The sequence below is a fragment of the Bos indicus x Bos taurus genome, chromosome 13 (assembly GCF_003369695.1).
Source record: "Bos indicus x Bos taurus breed Angus x Brahman F1 hybrid chromosome 13, Bos_hybrid_MaternalHap_v2.0, whole genome shotgun sequence".
NCBI classification, from domain to species: domain Eukaryota; kingdom Metazoa; phylum Chordata; class Mammalia; order Artiodactyla; family Bovidae; genus Bos; species Bos indicus x Bos taurus.
The window spans coordinates 55,061,820-55,083,195 of NC_040088.1; the positions used below are offsets into that span (position 1 = coordinate 55,061,820).

Consider the following 21,376-nt stretch of genomic DNA (forward strand, 5'->3'; position numbering starts at 1 on the left):
CTTTGTATATTCTATTTTAAAAAAATCAGTTAATGAAAGCATTTTTTGAGAACCCTCACCCTCTTCCGTAGCTTTCTGAAAAGGGGTCTGAGATAGGACTCAGTCTGTTTCTGAGTAGCACTGTTCAGTTTACCCTGCACACTGCGCTTCACATAATCCTCTCTGGCATTCAGCTCTTTAGCCCAAACACCAAGAAGAAACTGTGGAAAGAAAGGGTAAATTTAGACTACAATGCCACCCAGTGGTTTCATAAGCACGAAAGTTCTCTGATGCACAAAACGGTACCCATTCATCCTTAGAGTAAATGTCTTAACTGATTAATATTAGTCGCCGATGTTTTAATGAACTGTTTCTGCTTAGTAACTCATAGATGTTTTAAGGCAGTGCTTTTGGCAAGTCACAAACCTCCCTATTCTACACATATTCCTAGCTCAAGTGTGATCCATTTCTCCCCTAAAAAGAACCCCGGGCTGAAATACGAAAAAGTTCTTTTTCAGGCCAGAAACTCTGCTCCCCAAGTTCCTGGGATGAAATAGGAAGAAGTTTCACAGGTAACTGTTTGATAGAAATAAACTTTTATTTGTATTTCTATTACATAAAATTCAACCTGCCTAGACTTATCAGCCATAATGCCATGTGCTGTGATATTTAATCAATTTTTCAAGGATGATGATGCTATATTTGGACTTTGTACTTTTGCAGTAGAGACCACAATTCAACTAAAAATTCCCTCTAAAACACTTGACCAAAGAAGGAAGGAAAAAAGGAACGAAAATATAAGAAACTATGACCAGCCCCCATCCCACCCTAGAAAACTACCCAGGTGCTCCTTGAATTTAACCACACAAAGAGCATCCTTTCTGGAGGCAGCTAAACAGTGGGCTGAGGAGGCCATATTCCCCAAGTGGTGTTACGTATGCATGTGCTATTGGGAGAGGCCGTCACTCAGAGGAAATTCCGTCCATACTAGATCCCATGCCCTAGCTAAGTCCATGCAAAATCCTCAGTGAGTTAAGAATCTTGATGACCGATATGTCGCATTTAAACTATAAATACAAGTAAAAGCATTTCTTGCATTTAAATTTCTTGGTCTGAATATAAATATTGATAATTCGTGAAGAAATGTTAAAAGGAATCTGGGGTTTGCACATACTCTACCTAAACCACTGAAGAGAGAAAAGCTGGGAAGAAAGATAGAATGAGCTACTGATAATTCTGTGAAAGGTTACCCAAGTGTTTGCTTTTTTCACTGCCAATGTCTTGCCACTTTTTCCTTATGTCATCTCTCAGAGAAGCTTCTGGAACTCTCTCCTTATTACACTCTTTCCCAGGATGTTTAAAAAAATCTTTTAATCCTTAAAACTTCTTGTTCATTCTACTGCTATGATTCTTTTCTGTGTGTTTACAGTAATAAGTCAGCTTTACAAGTGCCATGAAGAAAGTAAATATACATTTTGTTTAACCTCTATACCCAAACACATACCAACATTATAAACACTACACATGCAGAAATGTTTAATGAGAGTTTCCCTTTCCAGTCTAACTCTTAAACAATTCAGAACTGTAAGACCAAAAAAAAAGTAAGACCAATTCTTATCTAAAGAAAACATCCTCCGTTCCTAGCCAAAAAGTACATACCTTAAGGAATTTGGTAATGATGTCCATGTCTTTATGATCATCACCTTTTCCTAAAGACTCTCCCAGAGCCTGAAAAGAAGGAAGGTTTCTGTTTTAGTCAGGAGCAACAGCTGAATATATATGCTATTAACATCAGTCCAAACATGGCCCTTTATTACATGTATGGTCCAATTTTGATTTAAAGCCTGAGAGAATTTCTAGATAGGTTAAAAATATCAATTTGCCATTTAAATTTAGACAGCATGTTATCTTTTATGAATCTAAAGATTAATGGGAGTGACTGCTAATAAATGTGAGGTTTCTCTCTAGGGGAATAAAAATGCTCTAAAATTAGACTGTTGTTGGAACTTGTGAATATACTAAAAACCACTGAATTGTACACATTAAAAGGATAAATTGCATAGTATGTGACTATCTCCAAAGTTGTTTAAAATGCCCAGAACTGGTTTGCTCACCAGTTTTATTTCAGTAAAATTATTATTTCAGTAAAATTCAGGGGGTGGGAGTACAAATAAAATAACCACCTCACATATGTACACCTAAGCCTAATTCATGTTGATGTATGGCAGAAATCAAACCAATATTGTAAAGCAGTCAATCAATTAAAAATAAATATATATTAAAAGATAAATAAAAAGGAGGAAAATCTCAAAAAAACAAACAATAACCTCAACTACAATCTCACTTACAGCAGTCAACATGGGTTAAGAGCAAGGAATGAAAGGTAACAGAAAAATGACTTTACAATTATCAAGAAATTTAAGTCATTATTTTTGCTCATGCTAGACAGATAATTTAAAATTATTTCAAGTAATATTACATATATCACTCCACATTCAATACACCGGCAAAAATAAGCAAGCAAGATATTGCCAAATGTTGGCAGGGATGTACGGATACACTGCTGATGGTGGAGTGAAGACTGGTACACCCATTCCAAAGAGCAACCTGGCAGTATTCAGACAAGTTAAGAAGCAATCTTGTTTCTGGTCCAGAGGGGTTATGTACAAGACTGTCGGTCACAAAACTGTCTGTGGTAACAGGAAGAAGATTATTGCATGCTTATTATTGCATGCACAATTATTACGTGCTAGTATTAAAAGGCACTGAAAGTCACACTGTATAAAATACTATGTAACAATTAAAATCAAAGGTTTAGATGACACAGAATATCAAGGTTGGAACTTGAAAATAAAAAACAGAATGAAGAATTTCACAGTAAAGTATCATTTATGTATACCGAAGCACATGCATACAAAACATTACTGGTTTTACAAGACCATCAATAAATAAAAGGATGTACACATCAAACATATCAGAATGAATACTTTTGAAGGCAGGAAGGAGGGGAATGTTTGTAGAAAATGAGAAAAAAGGGAGTGAATAAACAACAGTCATGAAATAGAAGGGCCTTTGTAATGACCAAAGAAGCCAGGGTGCTGTGAACTGAACAGTCTAATGAGCTCAACCGTCAGCTCCAGGGAATGAAAGGTGGGGTGGGGGAGTGAGGAAGGTGGTGGAGGGATCACCTCTAATTCTTCAATTGTGGTGTTTTCTTCGTGAACTTTCAAATCATTCTGGGTGTCTTCCTCTCCAGGCTCTTGGCCACCCACAAGCTCATTGAGGTACTGCTGATCAATCTTATCCAAAGCTGCTTTCAGATCATTCCTCAATCCCTGAGGAAAGGTAAAAAGTTACACCTCGTATGAAATTTCATTGATGTTTCACTTCTGATTTTTTTTTCTGATAATGAGTATAATTCATTTTTTTCTCCATAAGGAAACTCAAACAATATTTCAATTAATTATACAGCTATCACTACTGTCCATTCAAAGTCAATTCTTATGAACATATTCAAATTTAAAAGAATATATAATAATATATTATAATAGCTAGTCTGACAGAAAAATAAAAAATATGAGCGACAAATCCAATTAAGAATCTGCATAAACGCTGTAATTTTCTAATGAGGCCTAGAGAAAGTGACCAGGTGCTCCACCCATTTTCCTGGTTCACTGAAAACCTCTAACAACTCCAACTGCTTTCAACTTCCACAACATCTGGCAACATCAACAGTATAAAGCCAGAGTCTCAACCACGTCCTAGACTTCACTATGTTTTTAACAAACCAGTAAACTCCACATTTTATTCACTTCTAGTTTGTGATCATTTGATTAAAATGGAAGCCTTAAAGATAGACCCTTATCATATACCACATATAAAAATTAACTCAAAATCGATCAAAGACTTAAATGTAAGGGTTAAAACTATAAAACTGTAGCTCTTCGAGTTAACTACAACAGAAAATCTGATTTAAAATAAGCAAAAGACTTAAACAGACAATATACAATGGCCAATAAGTAAATGAAACGATGCTCAACCTCACTAATCACTAGGGAAATGCAAACCAAACCACAGAGATACCACTTTACAACCATCAGGATGGATATTATCAACAGAAAACAGAAAATAATAACGTGGCTAGGATATGGAGAAACAGACCCATTGTGCACTGCTGGAAATGTAAAATAGTACAGCTGCTGTGGAAAATGTTAGGGCAATATCTGAAAAAGTTAAACATACCTACATCAAGGCACATTACAGTTAAAATGTCAAAAGTTAAAGACAGTTCCTACAAGAGAACACAGGCAGAGTGCTCTGACATAAATCTTAGCAGTATTTTCTTTAATCAGTCTCCTAAGGCAAAAGAAATAAAAGCAAAACCAAACAAATGGAACCTGATTAAACTTAAAAGCTTTTGCAAAGCAAAGAAACCATCAGCAAAATGAAACAACAACCTACTGAATTGGAGAAAATATTTACAAATGATGTGACCCTCAAGGGATTAATATCCAAAATATACAAACAGCTCATACAACTCAATATCAAAAAACAACCCAAGCCAAAAATGGTCAGAAGATCTGAAAAGACATTTCTCAGAGAAGACATACATATGGCTAACAGGCACATGAAAAGATGTTCTACATTACTAATTATTCAGTTCAGTCACTCAGTCATGTCCAATTCTTTGCGACCCCATGAACTGCAGCATGCCAGGCTTCCCTGTCCATCACCAACTCCCAGAGCTTGCTCAAACTCATGTCCATCAAGTTGGTGATGCCATCCAACCATCTCATCCTCTGTTGTCCCCTTCTCCTCCTACCTTCAATATGTCCCAGCATCAGGGTCTTTTCAAATAAATTAGTTCTTCGCATCAAGTGGCCAAAGTATTGGAGTTTCAGCTTCAGCATCACTCCTTACAATGAATATTCAGGACTGATTTCCTTTAGGATTGACTGGTTGGATCTCCTTGCAATCCAAGGGACTCTCAAGAGTCTTCTCCATCACCACAGTTCAAAAGCATCAATTCTTTGGCTCAGCTTTCTTTATAGTCCAACTCTCACATCCATACATGACTACTGGAAAAACCATAGCCATAGCTTTGACTAGATGGACCACTAATTACAAGAGAAATGCAAATCAAAACCACAATGAGGTATCACCTCATACAAGTCAGAACAGCCATCTCTAAAAAGCCTACAAACAACAAATGCTGAAGAGGATACAGAGTAAAGGGAACCCTTGTACACTAGTGGTGGGAATGAAAACTGATAAAGCCACTACTGAAAAATAGTTTCTAAAAAACTAAAAATAGAACCACCATGACACAGCAATTCCACTCCTGCATATGCATCCAGAAAAAACAAAAATATGAAAAGATACATGCACCCCAAAGTTCACAGCAGCACTAGTTATAATAACCAAGACATGGAAGCAGACCAAGTGCCCCACAGACAACTGGATTAAGAACATGTATGTATGTCTCTCTCTCTCACACACACACAAACACAGGAATATTACTCAGCCATAATAAAGAATGGAATTCTGGCACTTGTAACACATGGATGGATCTGAGAGTATTATGTCTTGTGAAGTAAGTCAGACTGAGAAAGACAAATACTGTGTGATACCACTTATGTGGAATCTAAAAAATAATACAAATGAGTGTATATGCAAAACAGAGACAGACTCACAGATACAGAAAACAAACTTGTGGTTACCAATGAGAAAAAGAAAGGGGAGAGTGACAAATTAGGGGTACCGGATATACAAACTACATTTAAAATAGAGGAGCAAGAAGGATGTTGTATAGCATGGAGAATTATACCCATTATTGTGTAATAACCTATAAGGGAGTATAATATGCCAAAAATACTTAATCACTATGCTCTCTACCTGAAGTTAACACAATATTGTAAATCAATCATACTCCACTTTTTTTTTTTTTTTAAGTTACAGAAAGGAAAGAATCTTAAAAGCAGCAGGAGAAAAACAATTTGCTTTGTATAAGGAACCACCTCCCAATAAGACTATCAGGATATTTTTTAGGAGAAACTTTGCAGGCCAGGAGGGAGTGGCACAATATATTTGAAGTGCTAAAAGAAAAAACTTCCAAGAACATGCTACCCAGCAAAGTTATCATTCAGAATTGAAGGAGCAATAGAGTTTTCAGACAAGCAAAAGCTAAGAGAGTTCCTAACCACTAAACTATCCTTGTTAAGAAATGTTAAAGGGATTTCTTTCAGCTGGCAAGAAAACATATGAAAGCATAAATCCCAGTGATAAAAGTATATGTATGGTACAGGTGGTAAATTAATCACTTATAAAGCTAGTATGAAGATTAAAAGACAAAAGTAGTAAAAATAACTGTAAGTGCAGTAATTAGTTAAGGGCTACACAATACAAAATGATGCAAAATGTGTTATCAGAAAAAAATGTGGAGGGAGAGGAGGAAAAGTGTTGAGCTTCAGAATGTGTTCAAACTTAAGTTATTAACTTTTAGTTCCGGTTACAAAATAAATAAGTCACATGGAATAATGTACAGCATGGTGACTGAAAATACTGCACTGCACATTTCAAAGTTACTCAGAGAGTAGATCTTTAAAAAAGTCTTCATCACAAGAAAAAAATTTTTGTAACTACATACAGTGATGAATATTAGATTTACTGTGGTGATCATTTTGCAATATATACAAATATCAAGTCATTATGCTGTACACCTGAAATATGTTATATGTTAATTATAACTCAACTTTTAAAAGTACAAATAAATTCTAATATTGAATAAGATCAGAATACAGCAGGTTGTACTAAGTTAATATTAAAAGCTAGAAAATTTCTCAAGTAATGAGACATGAGTAGCAGAAAAATTAAATCAGGTACCAAAAACTAAATAGTGCACATTAGCATTTTAGACTCTTTTGATAAGGAAAGTGACTTGGGATATAGAAGAGAACAAATACTGGTGAAATGAGGCATTACAAAACCACTTAGCTCTTTCCAAGGATTTAGGTAAGGAAACTTTAGATAGGACTGAAAATAAAAACAAATTACTGTGGACATTAATAATATAAATGAAGAAAACGTTTTAAATTCATTTATGTTTTTAAAAAGAAGTTAAACATAGAATCACCATACAATTCAGCAATTCCACTTCTAGGAATATATGTAAAAGAAGAGAAAGCAAGGAACTTGAACAGATATTTTTATACCTGTGTCCATAGCAGCATTATTCACAATAGACCAAAAGGTAGAAGCAACCTCCCTGTCCAACAAGGATGCATGGATTAACAAAATGGCGTCCATACATACAATGGGATACTAGCTTTAAAAGGGCAGGAAATGCTGACCTCTGCCACAACAAAGCTGCACCTTTAAGCCAGCATGCCTAGCTAGTAAGAAGGCCAGACTAGGGAGCCTTCAGGTGACCTCAGCCGCAACCCTCCTGTGACTGTATCACAGGTGAGACCTCAACCAAAACACTACCCAGCTTAACCCAATCGAACCACAGAATGTGATGGAGAATGATAAACTATCTTAGTATACAAGGTTTCAGGGTGGTTTGTTACCATCACAAATGACTGAGAAAGATTTTATGATAATGAATTGTTTTACGATGTAAGTTTTGGGGTGGTTTGTTATACAACTACATATAACCACGTCTGTCTCTCTCAGTAACTGAAAGAGCAAGTAAATAAGTAAATAAGACCACAAAAGATCTAAACACCACTGTAATTGACATTTCAAAAGCATAAAGCATACTCTTTTCAAGAGCCCATGGAATATTCACCAAGATGGATTATAAGCTGAGCCATAAAACAAGATCAGAGTTCTAAAAGTAATGCTGAAACTATTAAAGTTTTAGAAGAAAATACCATCTCTTTAAGATCTTAGGGTAGGCAAACATTTTCTTAAGCAAAACACCACAAGCAGTAATTATAAAGTGAACTTTGTCAAAATTCAAAAGTCCTGCCCATGAAAAGACACCGTTAAGAAAACAGGTAAAGCTTAGGAAAAAATAGATACAAAACATGAATTTGTATATCTAATGAAGAATCCAGGTTACACATAAAGAACTCCTATAATTCAAAAATAAAAAGACAACCCAACTAAAACATGAACACTGCATAGAGAAAGATGTGGCTAGTAAGTCTATAAAAAGATGCTCATAATCTTTAGTTGTCAGGGAATTGTGACTAGACCCACATGAGATACTACCACACAAACAAGAGAATGGTTACAATTTAAAAGACTAACAATAACAAACACTAATGAGACAACACTGGCAATACCCAGCATTTCTTAAAAAGTTGAGCATACATATACTGTTACTATTCAGCAATTACACTTCCAGAGAGATAAAAATGTATTTAACCTAGGAGAAATAACATAGAACCAAAAAATATTTGTGTAAGAATGTTCACAGCAGTTTTATTCATAACAGCCCAAGGCTAGAAACATATTGTGATATATTCATATTACTGAATATCATCAGCAATAAAAAGGAACAAGTTACCAACATCCACAATAACATGGATGAATCCTCAAAATCTTACACTGAGCAAAAGAAGCCAGACATATCCTGTGTGACTCCACCCAAGTGAAACACTAACACAAGTAAAGTTCATCGACGGTAACAGAATTTAAAATGGTGGTTGCCCAGGAATGGAGGAGGAAGAATCCAGGGACTGGCCAAGAAGGGGTGCTGGGGAGTTTTCATGTGTGTGTGATGAAAATACTCTATATCTTCGTAAGGGTACTGGCCACACACTTGCAAGCATTTTCAAAATGCACTGAACCGCATGCTCAAGATGTGTGCCTTTTAAAAGAAAATTTACATTCAGCAGCAATAATCTGGCAACTTCATTTTTCCTTTTTTCCTTATAATAAGGCAATTATTTGAAGTCTGTCAAAGTCTGTAGTATTCTCAGAGATGTGGTACAGTGATATTCTAGCTTTGTTCTTCTTACCTTGTTAACTTCTGGTGTGAGGATCTCTATTTTTCTTAAACGTTGAAAAGCATCATAATCTGTTTCTCCAAATAGTCTGATTGGTTCTCCTCTTTCTCTCAATCTTCTGATAACCTATTTTAAAAAAAAGAAAGAAAGAAACAATAGTAATTTCTATTTTAGAAGACTAAACACTTATTTTGAAAATTAGATGCGAAAGTAAGTTATATTTGTTTTTTCTTTAGTTTTCCACGAACAGATATACTGAATTACTGTCACACCTTAAATAACCCCAATGGTTTAGGTCATTTGGTGAGTGTTACAGAAAGGACCAATCTGTGTAGTAGGCAACATAAGAAAACCATTAAGATGGGAAGGAGTGATAACATTCATACAGAGGAAAAAAAAAGTCTGGAGTCAGCTGATAAGCCAATGACCACAGACAGGCAAGGGTCATCACTGTAATACTAAATTAAAACCCAAAACTAGTCCCTTAGACAAGAAAGTGAGTTACAAATGGGTGGAGGGGGGCACATGCAGGGCTTTTGGAGGTAATATTCCTCCTTGACTTTGGTGGTGGTTGTATGAGTGTCTGTTTTGTTTTGCAATTATCCACTATATTGCACATTTTACACACACTCTGTATACATGCTATATATTTCATAAAAAGGACTAATAAAAATTATAATTAAGAAAATAAGCTGTAATTAGAAAAAAATTACCAAGAATTTAGTCTGGGAACTGAAATAGTATCACACTTAGAAACCACTGGCAAGGCTTCCACTGGATTAACTGAAACTAAAACTTAGACCTCATCTAGTGCTATCTCCCGGAAAAGGCGATGGCACCCACTCCAGTACTCTTGCCTGGAAAGCCCCATGGACGGAGGAGCCTGGTAGGCTGCAGTCCATGGGGGTCACGAAGAGTCGGACACAACTGAGCAACTTCACTTTCACTTTTCACTTTCATGCATTGGAGAAGGAAATGGCAACCCACTCCAGTGTTCTTGCCTGGAGAATCCCAGGGACAGGGGAGGCTGGTGGGCTGCCGTCTATGGGGTCACACAGAGTCGGACACGACTGAAGCGACTTAGCAGCAGCAGTGCTATCTCCAATCAATGCAGAAATGACCTCAAAAACACCTTCTTCGGGCCACTGTCTGACGAATGACAGGAATCACACCTCTTCATGGAGCAGCCCATCTCATCTTTGGACAGTTTTACTATGCTTCTCAAAATAAACAAAACCCACCTCTTTCAATTATCTCAGCTTTATGAAAAGACAGAACACTCAATGCTTTTTCAAAATTAGAGCTGTGGTCAATGGATCTGTTTTCAAAAATCTCTAATATTCTTCTCTTCAGGCCAAGTATTCAAAAGTCCTTCATCTAGTTTTCACATGACAGCTTCTGGAGTCAGCCCTCCTTTCCTCTGAATGTTTCGTTTTGCTCAAAGTTCATTTCCTTGTGTACTTTGTGTATATAATCGTAACTCTTTTTTCACATGAATACTTTAAAATTTTGCTGTTGTTGAAGGAAAATAACAGTTGATATTGACCAGGGTATGGACAAAGCCTATAGGCTAGAGTATGAACTGGTGGAACGTGTTTACAGAGCTCTCTGGTAATTTATATCCAAAGTGTTAGACATGTATTAATATATAGGCTTAAGTAGACTCCAGAAATCATGTTTCTAGAAAATTTTCCAAAGGAAACTAATCATATAGTATTACACACGCAATGACATCTGTATAAGGATGTTCATCTCAGTATAACCTATAAAATGGAAATACTGAGGCAGTTTAAATGACCATTAACAAAGAATTGGTTTTAAAAATAATAAAGTAGTAGTTCTAAAATATTGTGGGAAATTATGAAGTCATAAAAAAATTATATAGACCTCTATATTTTGACTTAGAAAGATGTATTAAGAGAAAGTAAAAAGAAATCAACCCTGAATATTCATTGGAAGGACTGATGCTGAAGCTGAAGCTCCAATACTTTGGCCACCTGATGTGAAGAGCCAACTCACTGGAAAAGATGCTGATGCTGGGAAAGATTGAAGACAAAAGGAGAAGAGGGCAGCAGAGGATGAGATGGTTTGATAGCATCACCGACTCAAAAGATATGAATTTGAGCAAACTTGGGAGACAGTGGAGGACAGAGAAGCCTGGCGGGATACAGACCATGGGGTTGCAAAGAGTTGGGCACAGACTTAGTAACTGAACAACAACAAAAAAAGTTACTGTTTTGTAACTTACTTTCTCTTAATACATAAATGATATTATTTTAAATAACTTTGACAAATTATCTAAATATAATTATTTCAAATACATGCATTTAATTATACTTATTTAGAATGTGTTTAGTTTTTAAAGTTTAGAAGGATATATTCTTTAAAAAATTTAAGACATGAGATATCCTTTAAACTATTTAAGACAACAGTATCAAGAAAAGCAGAAATTTAGAACCTCATAAAGAAAACTAAACTAAAATACTGTGCTGGTCAGGTAAGTCATTTTATATGGGAAATGATGACATAAAAGTTACTAGAACTAGAGATAAATGCAATCCTGTGGAGATTCTTTTTTTTTTTTTTTTAAACAAAGCACTCATATATAAACTTACCTCTTGCCTAGAAAGAGTCATGGGTAATTTTTCCTCTGCCAGTTCAAGTTCTAATACTGGATTCGATGAAGTTAATGGTTTCTGGTCCTCATCTTTTGGCTGTATCTACATCAATAGCCAAAAGAAATGAAATTCTCCTTTTAAAATACAATATGGTTTATTTTAACATGTACCATTCTATACATTAGGTATCTATCAAAATGAAACATGTTTTACATATTGAAGGTTTTCTAAGTGTTCCTCTGAGCAAACAGCTCATAACTGACGTACATGCTTGCGGGAGCACAGGGACACCCGAGGAGACAGCATGCACCCTGGAAGCATTCTTGCTACAGAAGCGCGACAGAAGTTATTAATAAAATGGTTTCCGCAATCAAAAACTTAGAGGTTGAAACCTAGACTCATTTTCTCCCTAGACTCCAAGATTTTTACTTTCTTCTTGGAAACAATCAGCTTGCTTCTCCTCTTTGAGAAAATCATCTTACAGGGTTATTTGATCCTTGCTCTAGATTTAAAATGAAGACCAAGGAAAAAGAACTGCTTGATAACAAAAACCTGTGAAGCCTCAAGTGTCAGCTCTTTCCTATCCTGATTTTTGAAAGGTATATTCCAAGCGCACAGGAATCATCGCTGGATGTGTAAAAAAATTTCCCAATGCTCCACCGAACTTGCCCGTGAACTGAGCCACGAAGGAAAATAATGAAAACCAGCCACTCTCTACTCATAGCACACAGAGATGAGACTGAATACTGTTGTTCATATGAACCTGCAGGGAAAAAAATCTAACATTTTCTTGAGTCAGCTTCCCAAGTCACAGTTTAGGAAAACTGAGTTCAGCAGTTTATAAGTCCCACTGCTTGGTCTGTAAAAAGATACTGAAATGTGGTTTTCCAGTTGACCCTAAGACAAATCTAATATGTCAAAAGAAGATCCAAAAAAAATCAAAGAAGATCAACATTAAGGGAAACCATTCAGTTAAGAAAGGCTGTATGGTTACAATTTTATACTTGATGATTCCACACTTTAGGTTAAAGGTTATATTAATCAGTGTTAATAGTGATAACAGAAAATGTAAGTAAAAAACCAAACTTTCGCCATTTTCACAAACCAAATCAGCATCAAGTCTCAATAAACGGTAACTAGTTTTATAAGAGAATAAAAGCAACATGCTGTATTTTCACTACTACCAACAAGGACCCATTAAATATGCTTCAGAAAGAAAACCCTGTGCTTTCTTTTTAAGCATAAAAACAGGTATTTGTCCCAAAATCTCAGGATGGAAAGCATTTTCAATTATAAAATGGCAGTGAGTAGCCTTAAGGAAAAGACCTAAGACATTCTGTCAGCTGGACTCAACATTACAAGCGGTATCTTTACAGCAATGACTTTGCTTCAGTGCTCTCCTCTATACTGGCAAGAAAGAACTGCTGTTTTAGCAAGAGCAATCTAAACTAAGGAAAACTGTCACTGTTTATTTTCCTACCTTATCAAAAAGTTAAAAAGGTTCGAATCTAAGGATATGGGAAAGCAGCCGAGTCAGTGGACTAAACCAAAGGTAAGTGATTGTTATTTTACTTTAAGTGTGAGTTAGACAACGCTAGGCAAGCAAATAATGGGAAACCTTTCTGACTATCTATTCGACATTTAGATGGTTTTAAAACATATTTTAATTCCCTACACTAGAAGCAAATGAAATAGACATACTTAAGAGAAGTATCAAAATACCAATATAAACTTTCAAATTTTAGAAACCTATCAGAAATACAACTACAGTTTTAAAACCTACCCTCTCCCAAAAGTACAAAATGAAAGCAAATCCATATACATACCATTTGCATTCTTCATGCTTTCTTCTAGAAATGCTATGCCAGATAAAATTAATTTCCAGAACTTTCCCCATTACATGCACAAGAGTATTATTGTATAATCAATGTTTCACAAGCAAAGAGTCGATTTCAAATTTATGATTTGTCAAAAGTATTTCAATAGAACCTCTGAACTTTGTTTAAAAAATTAGACTAGATACAGTCATCTTTTAAAATAAATTAAACACAACTTCACCTTGTAACCTTTAACCCCTCCCAATAAAAACCCCAATACATTATTAACTAGGTAATCTCAAAGATAATTTTAGTCATGTTTCTAAAGTATTCAAAGTTTTCTAGAAACCTCATTTATTTCTAATATTTCAAGATCACATTTTCTATCCAGTAGGGTGAGCAGTGTTTGAAATGTGATACCTTATCATATAAAATGGCTATATCTCAGGCAGAGGTACTGAGGGCCAAAAGGGATTATTCACATTGCAAACATAAAACAATGGCTTAAAATATTCAGGAGAAAGCAGGGGAAATACCACTGCTGATACCACTGCTGCTGAATGAATAAAATGTTTTCAACCCTTTACAAATGGACTTTTATTGGGAGAGGTAGGGAAAGGAGTGGTGGTAGTGATGAAAATGAGGTAGTATCAGATCCAGGACTTAATTAAAAGGAAAAAAATTCAAGCTTTGATCTCAAGCCACTTCATGCTGTCCACAAAAAGCCAAACCATTCCAAGCCAAAGGTCATGCATGTATTTTCCTGAATTCAAGATAAAAGAAAAAAAAAGAAAAACAAAATCATACCTCTCCAGATGGCTTCTCATTTATAGGCTAATGTATAACATTGATAAATTGAACAAAGATCAATTGTTTTGTTACTTTAACAACAGCTATATAAATTTAAACTCAGAAATATATAATTTAACATAAAAGCAGGCATTCATACCTTGTAGCCACATCTTTCAAAATATGCTTCCTCTTCTTTTTTTGCAAGTTCACTACGCTTGAAATATTTTTTATTTTCCTATTGAAGAAAGAAGTAAGTTAATAATAACAGAAGTTTTAACTTTCCTATTGAAGATACAAGTAAGTTTCTTCCTACTGAAGAAAGAACTTCAAATTTCATGTCTCTTGATCAACAACCTTGAAAGTTTTTCAACAACTATAAAGTTTTTTAGGTCCCACAGAGATTATAGTGATTTCCTGACCACCTGTCCACCCTGGTCTAAACATGAAGACATTTCTCTTGCAGCATCATTTTAACAGACATCATCCAACAGCACAGAGAAGGAACCAACCCCCTTTACCAAATGTTAACATTGTTTTGATTTAATTTCTTGGTGTTTTAGTTCAATTTCTACAAATGGATTAATTGTGAACCACATAAAATGTGATCCTTTAATTCTTTTCTCCTAACAGACCCAATCAAACAAAAATTATGGTAGCTTCAGCTGACATTTTAAATCTCATTATCAACAGACCTCCAAGGATGTGTCCACATTCTTTTTTGTCATCTGCAATCTTATTATAATGATCAGTTAACTGTATTTGTATTAACCAATTTTTAAAAATAATGTGGACATAGGATGGTTTTGGAGAGCTTCTCCAGTAAAAAGATGGTTCAAAGGTATTTGGTTTTAATATGACATGATGTTAAGAGACAAACTCAACCTACTGTGGCGGGGAAAAAAGGTTAGCTCTTTCCATGCTATACATAAAATTATCCTGTTAAAAATGCAGACCCTTGGATAATTTCATAATGTATAAAACTATCAAATCACTATGTTGAACACCTGAAAGCCATATTTTATGTCAGTTATAATGCAAAAAATACAGTTCCTCATTTGCAGGCTTGTTATTATCTGCAGTTCTGCCTCTTAGATACTATTTCACTGATGACTTAATTCAAATAAAGATACCATAACAATACCTCAATAATACCTCCACACATATATTTAGCCCCTCATAGTTCCAAAGCTCACTCAAGCAGTGATCATCAATAATGCTATACCCTGACAAGGAAGTTTGATGGTGAACAATGGAAAGATCACTTGCCACACTTGAACCCACTGCTCAAGCCTGGCACCAATAAAACATCTAGGAGGTACACAGCAAACCACTTAAATATGTCCTCCCCAAAAATCTAAATCAGTCTCTTATCATACAACTTCCCAGAAACATAAAGAAGACAGGAAAAAGTTCAAACACCACAGGAAAGCAATCAAACACTAACACATTTCATAAAACTAGCCCCAGTTTCTCCAACAAGTTGACGAATTTAAAAAGTGGGGGACCTGAGGGAAAAGAAAATGTTTTCACTAAAAGAAACCAAGAGTCATAATAAATGCAATGAGTGGATTTTTGTGTGGACTTGATTTGAACAAACCAACTGTAAAAACATATGTATGTTTGTATTTTAATTCAACTGGGGATATTTGAATGTGAGAAGAGTATTTCATGGTATTATGGACCCAATTTTAATTTTGTTGAGTGTGATCTTAGTTCTATAAAGATATATTCTTATTTTCTAGAGTTACATGTGTTAGGGGGAAGGTAGATAGTTCATTATACAATGAACTATTTGTGTATATATTAAAAACAGCTTAAAATTAACAGGTTTTTCAAAGTTCATTCATTAGCTCAATAAATATTTACTGACTTATCTCATGCACCCCAAGTACAACTTTATAGATATAAAGAGGAAGACGTTACCCAGTGTAAGAAACTGATGGCATCATCTGAACATCAAAACTACTCTGGAAAAGGTGGATGCAAATAAAATTAATCCCACTGGAGAGGTGTGAAACCTGAGAATTAGAAAGGTCAGGTGACATTCCCAGAACTCAATAAGCCTCATGAATAACAGAGACAGGACTAAGACCTCTGGTCCTTAAATCCTTTGTGCTGATCCAGTATTCCATGTTACAGTTTCTCACGCCCAAAAGGCATTTCAGCATCGCAAACTGTTCCTTTTGACTATGTATAATAGAACATACTGGTCATATTTGAAATAAATGAATTGACAACATGGACTGGTGGCCTCTCAGAAAGAGCTGGTATGTACGAAGAAAGTAACAGGACTCCCCAGGCCACAGACCATGGTCCAACCTTTAACTATGGAATCTTTTACTACCATGTCTCAATTCCAGTGAACATACCTACCAAAACCTTCAACCTAAAACTTCCATTCCCAAAATGTAGACTTCTGGGGGTCCCTAAGACCCTTCCAGAGACTGCACAGGTCAAATTCATTTTCATAGCACTGAGCTGAATTTTAACACATAATACAGTGGTTTGCTGTGTACTTCCTTGATGCTTTACTGGGGCCAGGCTTGAGCAGTGCGTTCAGGTGTGGGAACCTGATCTTTCCATTGTTCACCATTAAGCTTCCTTGTCAGAGTACAGCATCACTGATGATCACTGCCTGAGTGAGCTGTGGAACTATGAGGCGCTAAATACCTGTGTGGAGGTATTATTGAGGTATTATTATGGTTACTGCTAATGAAGTAGGACAGTGTTATGAAAGTTCATCCAATTTTACATAAAAATAAAAGACACTTTTCATTTTCACCAAGAACTTTATTAGAAAACATATTCACTAACTGAACAAATTTTTTTGGCCAACCCAATACTAAGACATTATGTGTGCCACCCCACTGCCCTTTTCATTATGCTCAGATCTGCACTGATGGTACAGAAGCAATGGTGAAGAAAACTACTAGAACCTTGGCATAAACACTGTTGATGTATAGTAGTCACTTGTACTCACCACCATGCTCTTGCCAGAAAATAAAAAGGCCAGTTTCTCTGAATGTTTTGATAAAGAACAATTTTACTAAATCTTAACCCTTAACTACGTGCCCCTTTAATATTTGGTATGATGAAATGTAAGGAAATGAAACATATGAAGCACTTCTACTACATAATGAAGTAGGAGAGCCCTCTCAAAGAAAAACACTTGTGCAACTGGTTGATTATTCAGACTTGCATTTTTGGCAAACATTTTCTCAAAACTGAACAAAGCAATCTTGTCACCTAAAGGAAAACAATGACAGTATTTGTTGTCTATGATAAAATTCCACCTGTCAAGGGAAAATGAGAATGGTAGAAAAGTGGTATCCCTCACTGTGAACTTGCTGGCTTCCTGACACATAAAGGCTCCATTGATGAAATCAGTGGTGACATTAACAAATGTGACTGTTAAAATACTGTCTAATGGAAAAATCAACATTTAGAAGATCAGCATAATTCAGCATAGCTGAGAAACTCATGATGTCACAAAGGCAAGATGTTATAAAACCATGCACAGGCAAAAGATTTAGGAGCAGAACAGACCAGAATACAATAGGTCTAGAACAGACCAAATCAACAGACTTTAATATCCAAAAGGCCCACTGATACAGGTCAGAACTAACTCTCAGCTAACCAACAGACTGGCTCCAAATAGGAAAAGGAGTACATCAAGCCTGTATATTGTCACCCTACTAATTTAACTTATATGCAGAGTACACCATAAAAACGCTGGGCTGGATGAAGCACAAGCTGGAATCAAGATTGCAGGGAGAAATATTAATAACCTCAGATATGCAGATGACACCACCCTTATGGCAGAAAGTGAAGAGGAACTCAAAAGCCTCTTGATAAAAGTGAAAGAGGAGAGTGAAAAAGTTGGCTTAAAGCTCAACATTCAGAAAACTAAGATCACGGCATCCGGCCCCATCACTTCATGGCAAATAGATGGAAACAGTGGAAACAGTGGCAGACTTTATTTTGGGGGGCTCCAAAATCACTGCAGATGGTGACTGAAGCCATGAAATTAAAAGACACTTGCTCCTTGGAAGAAAAGTTATGACCAACCTAGACAGCATATTAAAAAGCAGAGACATTACTTTGCCAACAAAGGTCTGTCTAGTCAGTTCAGTTGCTCAGTCGTGTCAGACTCTTCGCGACCCCAAGGAACTTTTTCCAGTAGTCATGTATGGATGTGAGAGTTGGACTATAAAGAAAGCTGAGCACTGAAGAATTGATGCTTTTGAACTGTGGTGTTGGAGAAGACTCTTGAGAGTCCCTTGGACTGCAAAGAGATCCAACCAGTCCATTCTAAAGGAGATCAGCCCTGGGTGTTCTTTGGAAGGAATGATGCTAAAGCTTAAAGTCCAGTACTTTGGCCACCCCATGCGAAGAGTTGACTCATTGGAAAAGACTCTGATGCTGGGAGGGATTGGGGGCAGGAGGAAGAGCGGACGACAGAGGATGAGATGGCTGGATGGCATCACCGACTTGATGGACGTGAGTTTGAGTGAACTCCGGGAGATGGTGATGGACAGGGAGGCCTGGCATGCTGTGATTCATGGGGTCGCAAAGAGTCAGACATGACTGAGCGACTGAACTAAACTGAATGCATTATTTGCCCTAATTATTGTATTTATTATTTCCTTTTTTCCAGTAACTTCCACATTGGTTCCTATAGTTCCTTCCTTTATTGTTTCAATTTCAGGATTTTGTCAATTTCTGTTAAAGGAGGTTTTTCTTTTTTTAATTAAGTCATTTCTATACTTTTATAAATGAAAAAAGCAAGTGCAGAAGAATGAATCTAGTATGCTGCCATCTTTATTTAAAAAGGAGAAAAGACACACCTTTGCTTCTTCACATTTGCTTCTAAAGCATGAAATAACTACAGGAGATCCCAAAGCTGACAATGTTGGCTGCTTTGGAGGAGGTGAACTGTTGGGGCACATGGGTAAGAAGGAAACTTTCTACTGCTCACCCGTTAGTATGTTTTGAATTTTGAATCATTTGAATGCATTATCTATTAACAATAAATTTAATTTTTGAAAACTAGTTTGCTTCTCATTTTAAAAAGCTATATTGGGAAAAATGTAGGTGTTTTTCTTCTTACTATGCGACCCTTCACTTCAGGGCAAAAGAAGGTCGTCCAAAACAAAAGGTTCCCTGCCAGGTTTCACTATCACCCTGCACACTTTTTGTTTAGAAACAAAACAGCAGTTTGTAAGGAAAGGAAGTCAAGCGGTGATTTCTATTTAAAACATTTTCTAAGGCACAATGAACACCAAACAAACTTAGGAGAGCTACGTTCACGACACAACTGACACTGCAGTATTTTACAACCTGAGATTAGTAACACATCCCCCTTCATAGGTAACTCGGCAGGATAGAGAACTTGCCCAAACTTAAAGAGCCCTCTGCAACGGAGCCCCAGTGAACCTGAGGACTTGTTAACTCCTTTTACGAAGTTAGTTTCCTTTCTAGCTATATTCCAAATCTTTGAACTCTACGTTTGCTGACTCAATGACAGAATATACAACACAGCCCTACAAACACAATCCTGAAAGCGGCTGGTAGCGATTTTAAGACAGCATGTGAACTGAAGGTAAATGTGTGTTCCCTCCTAAAGCATCTGAACTCTCCATTTGGACCTCTCACTCCAGCAGATTTTAAAAACAAGTTGAAGAGGGTATACATAAAAAGCACTTCTTTTAAAGACAGAGCCTCATTCCTGCATGGTGCTTCACACATGCTATTCTTGGGCTTTGTCCAAGTTGTACTGTCTGGATTATAAACCTGAGATTCCCAGGCCTAAAGAGAACAAATCTTTCTACCACATCACCTGAACCTCCAGCCCACACTAATGAAGAAGAGTCAAAACTAAAAACCACTGTTGCATTAATTAGAATCATCATTCCTTCCATCAGATTAAGATTTTTAGTGTTTACAAAAATGAACATCAAACACAAACATCATAAGAGTTCTACAAAAAGACACTGGAGAGCTAACAAATACACAGCCTGAACACCCAAAGCAGAACGTGAGAAATCACGAACCATGTGACAGGGTCAGTTTCCTGCTGAAGAATGGAAATAAGCCGTAAAGAGTATGGAGTAACAAACCCAATGGTTGGGCACCCAAACAGAATTTAAAGAGACATAATACTTTTCAAAGTATAAGAACTATAAACTGTCAAGGGATCCTGTTAGCTAGGCAATATATTTTCTCAATGATGCCATCCAAAGTAAAAAACTATACCAAAATTTACCTTGCACAGGTGAATTCTATGTACTTCATAATTATATATATTTGTATCACCATATGGGGGCTTCCCTGGTAGCTCAGTTGGTAAAGCATCCACCTGCAATGCAGGAGACCCTGGTTCAATTCCTGGGTCAGGAAGATTCGCTGGAGAAGAGATAGGCTACCCACTCCAGTATACTTGGGCTTCCCTTGTGGCTCAGCTGGTAAAGAATCCACCTGCAAAGCAGAAGATCTGGGTTCAATCCCTGGGTTGGGAAGACCCCTGGAGAAAGGGAAGGCTACCTGCTCCAGTATTCTGGCCTGGAGAATTCCATGGACTCTGTAGTCCACGGGGTCACAAAGAGTTGGGCATGACTGAACGACTTTCACTTTTTTCATATCACCATATATAAAATTAGACAAAAATGTATGTAAGAAATAAATGCCAATCTTATACAGGCTCCTTAATGAAGAAGTTAAACATACACTTACTGTATTATCCAACCATTTCACTCCTATGCATTTATTCAAGAGAAATCAAAGTATATGTCCAAACAGAAACCTGTACACTAATGTTCACAGCAGCTTTATCGTGATAGCCAAAAAATGGAAACAACTCAAATGTCTATCAACAGGCTAATGAATAAACAAATTGGGGGTATATCCATACAATGGTAGAAGACCATTCAGTAACAAAAATAATGAAATCCTGATACAAATGCATGAATGAATCTCAAAATTAGACTGAAAGAAAGCAGATGAGAGAGTCTGTATTAAACAACTCTGCATAAAACCCTAGAAAGTGCAATCTAAGTAACAGAAGGCAGCCCCACAGTAGTCTGTGGAAGGGTGGTAGAGCCCAGGGAAGGGGAAGAAAGCAGGCTCACAAGGGGCACAGGGAAACCCTGGGGTGAGGCAGACATGTTCGCGCTCCTCGCTGTGGTGGCGCCGCCACCGGTGCAGGCATGGCGTA

General features: G+C 36.5%; 1 protein-coding gene across 2 annotated transcripts in view; it reads right to left on the minus strand.

Moving 5' to 3' along the window:
- The window catches only part of PRPF18 (pre-mRNA processing factor 18), a 56,236-nt gene that overhangs the window by 25,433 nt on the left and 9,427 nt on the right, over positions 1-21,376 (minus strand). The window contains exons 2-8 of one of the 2 annotated variants that reach the window (XM_027559901.1): positions 14,321-14,398; positions 14,179-14,205; positions 11,552-11,656; positions 8,949-9,062; positions 3,168-3,314; positions 1,639-1,707; positions 60-200 (exon numbers count right to left, since the gene is read on the minus strand). In XM_027559901.1, the coding sequence (XP_027415702.1) occupies positions 60-200; positions 1,639-1,707; positions 3,168-3,314; positions 8,949-9,062; positions 11,552-11,656; positions 14,179-14,205; positions 14,321-14,398 (681 nt within the window). The remainder of the gene's footprint in view (positions 1-59; positions 201-1,638; positions 1,708-3,167; positions 3,315-8,948; positions 9,063-11,551; positions 11,657-14,178; positions 14,206-14,320; positions 14,399-21,376) is intronic. The other variant, XM_027559902.1, reaches the window with a different exon arrangement.